This window comes from Vigna angularis, chromosome 8 (assembly GCF_016808095.1).
Source record: "Vigna angularis cultivar LongXiaoDou No.4 chromosome 8, ASM1680809v1, whole genome shotgun sequence".
Classification (NCBI taxonomy): Eukaryota; Viridiplantae; Streptophyta; class Magnoliopsida; order Fabales; family Fabaceae; genus Vigna; species Vigna angularis.
In genome coordinates, this window is record NC_068977.1 from 25,899,788 (window position 1) to 25,905,366 (window position 5,579).

Here is a 5,579-nt window from a genome sequence, read left to right on the forward strand (position 1 = left end):
AGTATATCATCAAAGAATACCAGTACGAACTTCCGCAGGTAAGGCTGTAACAGTTGGTTCATGGCACTCTGAAAGGTGGCTGGCGCGTTGGTTAGGCCGAACGGCATTACCATGAATTCGTAGTGGCCCTGGTGCGTCCGGAAAGCAGTCTTCTCTATGTCACCGGCGCCCATTCGTATTTGATGATAGCCTGACTTTAAATCCACCTTCGAAAAGTACTTGGCTCCCCTCAGTTCGTCCAACAACTCCTCTATCAAGGGAATAGGGAATTTGTCCGGCACGGTGGCTCGGTTTAGGGCCCTGTAGTCCACGCAAAACCGCCAGCTGCCATCCTTCTTTTTCACCAGAATTACAGGGCTTGAATATGGGCTGGTACTCGACCTTATGACGCCTGCCGCCAGCATTTCCGCCACCTGTTTCTCAATCTCCTCCTTCATTACATGGGGATATCTGTACGGCCTTACATTTACGGGGTCTGTACCTTCCTTCAAGGGAATTCGATGAACCATTCCTCTATCAGGAGGTAGTCCCTCCGGCTCGTGAAACACTTCAGCGTATCGCTCCAGGATTCGCTGCATGTCGAGCGTCTGTGCCCGAGTCAGTTCTGGACCGAACGTCTCTTTTCCCGGGACGTACGGTCTGGGTTCCTTCTCCTTCTCTGTCTCCCCTAGCTCCCACACTAATAACCAGACCTCGACTTCCGTCATTTTAAGCAAGGCTGACGGTTCCACCAACCTCCTAGTTAGCGTTGGATCTCCCTTGATAACCACCCTGTTCCCTGCTTGTACGTATGCCATGGTTAGCTGCCTCCAGTTTATGACTACCTCGCCCAGCTTAGCCAACCATTCGACCCCCAGTATCACATCCACTCCGCCCAATTCGAACAAGTGAAAACGTTCGTTGATCTCAATATCCCCTACCTGGACCTTTACTGACTCACAACATCCTCGCGTCTCCTTCCTCCGTCCATCCCCCAAGCTCACCCGGTAGGATGGTGTATCCACCACGGGTAAGGATAGGTCTTCTACCAACTCCCTGCTTATGAAGTTGTGGCTGGCGCCACTGTCAATTAGGATCAGAACCTGCTGCGTCCCTATCTGGCCGTGCAGCTTCATCGTTTGGGGCTGGGTGAGCCCTCCGGCTGAGAGAGTAGACAGCTCCAGTTGTTCGCATTCTACCCCCACCTCTTCTTCCCCTCCTGGCTCCTCTTCTTCGGCCAAGATCAGCGTCCGAATCCCTCTTTCTGGACAGCGGTGGCCTGGACCGAACGGTCCTCCGCAGCGGAAGCACTTCCCCTCCTCCCTGCGCTTGACGTACTCTGCGTACGGTAAATCCCGTACGTTCCTGCCTTGCGCGTTAGAGAACGTACGCTCATCCCCCCTCCTGGGGCCTCCTTCGGCGTTCGTTCGGTTCTGGGTGTTGCGGCTAGGGCCCACCCTTGCCACTGAACCGCTCGTCTTTCCCCACGATTGCCCTTTGTTGCTGATTCCTCCGCTCCCCCGCGTCCCTGCTTGGAACGCCTCTACGTCCCTGGCTAGTCTCATGACATCCATAAAGTCCTTTGGGTCTAGCAACCTGAGTTGGTTACGAATCCCCTCTTGTAGGCCGGCCATGAAATACCCCATTAACTGTGCCTCGGGTATTTGCTCTGCTTGACTCACCAACACCTCGAATTCTTGGATGTAGTCTCCCACGGAACCCGACTGTCTACACGCTGCCAGTCTCTCAAAGACCGTTCCTTGATTTCGGCCTCCAAACCGAACCACTAATGCCTCCTTTAACCCGGCCCATGACCGGTTTCTGGCTTTCTCCCTCCAAAACCTAAACCAGTGTCCTGCTATTCCCTCCATGCTGATGTACGCCAGCCGCAACTTCTCGTCCTCGGGCACCCCTTGGAGTTCGAAGAATTTGTCCGCCCTATAAATCCAGTTCATAGGTTCGCTGCCTTCGAACACGGGCAATTCAACCTTCTTCCTCCAATAAGGTTGCTCTTCTCGGTGTCCCCCTCCTACGCCTCCGCCAGCTCTCTCATCCTCGTCATTCCTTCTTCCATTTACTGACCCCTGGCTACTATCCAGGTGTCCCTCCTCCCGTCGACCTCGCTCGCCTAGTATCCTTACTAGTTCCTGGACTGCCGATTCCAGCCCGCCCATGGAGATTTCTAGGGTCTCTATCCTCCCGTCCATAGCAGTCATTTTCCCCTCCATTACGCTCTCCCCCCTTCAGTAAGATCCGACAGTTTCCTCCCTCGACGATCCGGCAGGTCGGACCAATTTGTTACGTGCCTGACCACGTAACTTGCCTTACACCGTGAATGGAACGATGCTCAAGTGAATAAAAACTCTTTATTATTGAAACTCTGGAAATCACGAACACAACTAATGACTGGGAGCAGGTTCTCCTTCAGTCACACGAGAGCATAACCTCTCTTACAATATTCAAACAATCAAAACATATCCTGACTCTAGGTGCCTCTCCTAATTAATACTAATTACTCCTTCCAGAAAAGGTAAGGAATAATCATAATTGCCAATTTATTATAATTAAACTTAATTGCCTATTTAATATAATTATCTGGAAAGAATAAATCTGTCCTTATTAACTCTATTTATTACTGCCTATCCTTCCGCTTGCCAGCAATTTATTATGGACGCTCGTTCCTGTTAGGACGTTCGTCCTCGCCCATCGTAGGGACGCTCGTCCTCTCGTCCATGTTAGGACGTTCGTCCATGTTCTGCTCGTCCTCGCTCGTCCTCGCCCCTTGCTCCGAACGTTCGTCCTCGCCCATCCTCTCCCTCCTGTATCTCTTTCTCTCATACACTCGCCAGGCCCTAACATCCTGATAATCTATTTTCTGATATGTCTACCATTACTAACTTTGTGCAATTCCTTAAAGAGGAAGGGATTTCACCTGTTAAGTTATTACTTCTCAAAAACAAAACTTGAAGTTCAAGGAATGATCCCATTGAAGAAGGAATCTCTCCTAAAAAATTGTTCTGACTCATATTTAAGTAAGCCAATGACTTGAAATGGGTCCAACAGTCTGGGATTTGTCCAGAAAACTTATTATTTGAAAGGTCTAATTGGTATAAAGTTTCAACTACACCACTAGAGCATAAAAACCAAGAAGAATTTGTGAATTTATTGTTTGATAGATCAAGAAATATTGAGCCTCGTAAAAATGGTGGAACATGACCTACAAATTGATTAGACGCAAGACTAAGAAAATAATAATGATTCTTTATTGGTAAATTTGGAATAGTTCCTTGTAAATTATTGCATGAAATATCAATAATGATCCAATTTGACAATCCAAATTTGGTCCAAAACCATTTTGGAACAGTACCTGATATTCCATTATTTGAAATCAAAAGGTAATCAAATGCATTTTGTTTCTCTAGCCATTTGGGAAACAAAGGACCAAGCTTGCAAGACCTCAATTCAATAATTTCCAATTGATAAGTTGAACCCCAATTTTCACTAACTTCTAACGTCAATGAGTTATATGACAACATCAATCTCTTTAACTTTGTCATATTATAAAAATGAGAGTCAGTTAACACACCTTTCAAAGAGTTTGACATCAAGGATAATTCTTCAAGTTCTGTTGGAAATCGAAGATCTTCAGAAATAGTCCCATTTAGCTTGTTATTATCAAGGCGCAATCTTCTTAATGATGGGAACAATTTGAGGGTGTTAGGCAAAGTACCGCTAATTTGATTGATACTGAGATCCAACGTTTCCAACTTTGAAAATATTGAGAAATCAGGTAAGGTGCCATTGAATTTATTTTGACGGAAATATAGTTCTCGCAATGAATATCTAGAACATCCTGATAAATGATTAAATATCACTGTGAGATCTTCACTCAACTTATTGGAAGAAAAATCCAATAACTCCAAAGTACATGTGCTCCCAAAAGATTTTGGAACACCACCTTCTAAAGAGTTAAACCCAACTGACAACTGCTCCAAATGAGATGGCAATCTAGTGCCTTCAGGTATCTTCCCACTCAATTGATTGTCAGAAATATCCAATATCTGTAAAGATGAGAACACTGAAAGGTCAGGTACGGAGCCTTTGATTTGATTGTTTTCCAAACTCAAATCTTGTAGTGAGTATCTAACACAACCACTGGACAAATTTTGAAGAATTGACGAAAGGTCTTCGGCCATATCGTTTGCAGACATGTATAAAGAAAGTAGGTTGCATATGTTGATGAATGATTTCAAATCTTCACCCTTCAACACATTATCGGAGAGGTCAAGGCGCTCAAGCGAATTCATGGCCATGCCAAAATGATTTGATGTGGAACCCGTCAAGAGGTTACCATTAAGGTCAAGCTCAACAAGGTTGGAAGTGGTGTTTGACACCCACTGGAATACCATTGGTTGTGTGAAGGAGTTTCCAGAAAGATCAAGGACAGAAAGGGAAGTAGAAAAATTGAAGTTGGAAGGGTTGAATGAAAGGAGGAAATGATCGGAAAGGCCACATTCAATTAAACTCAGTTCTTTTAGTTTTGGTAGCTTGGCAATGGTTCGAAGGCAGCTAGGAGAACTGTTAAAATTAGATATGGAAATGAAGGAAAGATGGGTTAAAGAATTAAGATTAGATAACCATTGATCACTACTGACAATTTTGAGAGTACTATGATATCCTCCTCCAAGATATAGTTTATGCAAATTTGAAAGGTTTCCTAGTTGGGAAGGAATGTATCCTTCAAAAGAATTGCCACACTGAGATCAAGATACTGCAGTCGAGAGAGATTTCCAAGTTCACAAGGGATTGAACCCTCCAAATAATAATTTCTTGCAAGATTCAAATATTTCAAATGAGAAAGAGAACTTATCTGACTAGGAATTTGTCCGCTAAAACGACATGAAGAGAGATCAAGATATCTCAAGTTGGTAAGAGAGCCAAGAAACTCTGGAATATTAGTGTCTGTAAAATCATTGAAACTGAGCTTCAAATACTGTAAGTGTCGCAACTCCATTAACGACTTGTGGATCTCTCCCCTGATGTAACGCGGAGAGACTTCATTATACTGTCCAGGAAGGTGAAGGCTTATAATATGAGCGGTGAGGTTGGTGCAGCGAATCCCCTCCCATTGGCAACAGTCAGGAGTGGTCCAAGAGGAGAGCATGCCGTAACGATCGACAATGGCAGCCTTGAATTGAATGAGTGCTTCCCTCTCCTTTGGAAGGCATCTGATATGGTGTTGTCCATAAGCAACCTGCAACACCACACTCACCACAAACATAAACATCATTACTTTCAGAATATTCATCATCAAACAGAGAGAGTGAATAGTATAGAATTAGATTGATATGTGTTGTGAATTTAGCGCTCCCTATACCCACATTTATACTCACACCAACTCCTTCATTACCTATTCTTCTCACTCTACTGCACTGCTTTCCCTTACTTTATTCTAAGTCGTCGGTCCTTAATTACAACATAAAGATGAAACCCGCGTTCTAGTTTTTATATATGAAAAGTGGTACCTATTTCCACCACTACTCTTACTATTATTGGAATGAAAATATTAATTTAAGTTTAAAGACCACCAAATAGCAAGA

The 5,579-nt window shown here is 44.4% G+C and overlaps 2 protein-coding genes across 2 annotated transcripts; both read right to left on the reverse strand.

Annotated features, from left to right (window-relative positions):
* Window positions 1-2,222: 2,222 nt before the first annotated feature.
* Window positions 2,223-4,388, reverse strand: LOC108344192 (receptor-like protein EIX1). Its single transcript, XM_052867883.1, has 2 exons — window positions 3,347-4,388; window positions 2,223-2,302 (listed from the first exon to the last, which is right to left on the reverse strand). The coding sequence occupies exons 1-2, from the start codon at window positions 4,386-4,388 to the stop codon at window positions 2,223-2,225; spliced, it is 1,122 nt and encodes a 373-aa protein (XP_052723843.1).
* Window positions 4,389-4,696: 308 nt separating this feature from the next.
* Window positions 4,697-5,378, reverse strand: LOC128193448 (receptor-like protein EIX2). The gene has a single exon (XM_052866708.1). It carries the CDS (start codon window positions 5,288-5,290, stop codon window positions 4,697-4,699), a length of 594 nt encoding a protein of 197 aa, XP_052722668.1. The 5' UTR covers window positions 5,291-5,378.
* Window positions 5,379-5,579: the final 201 nt, after the last annotated feature.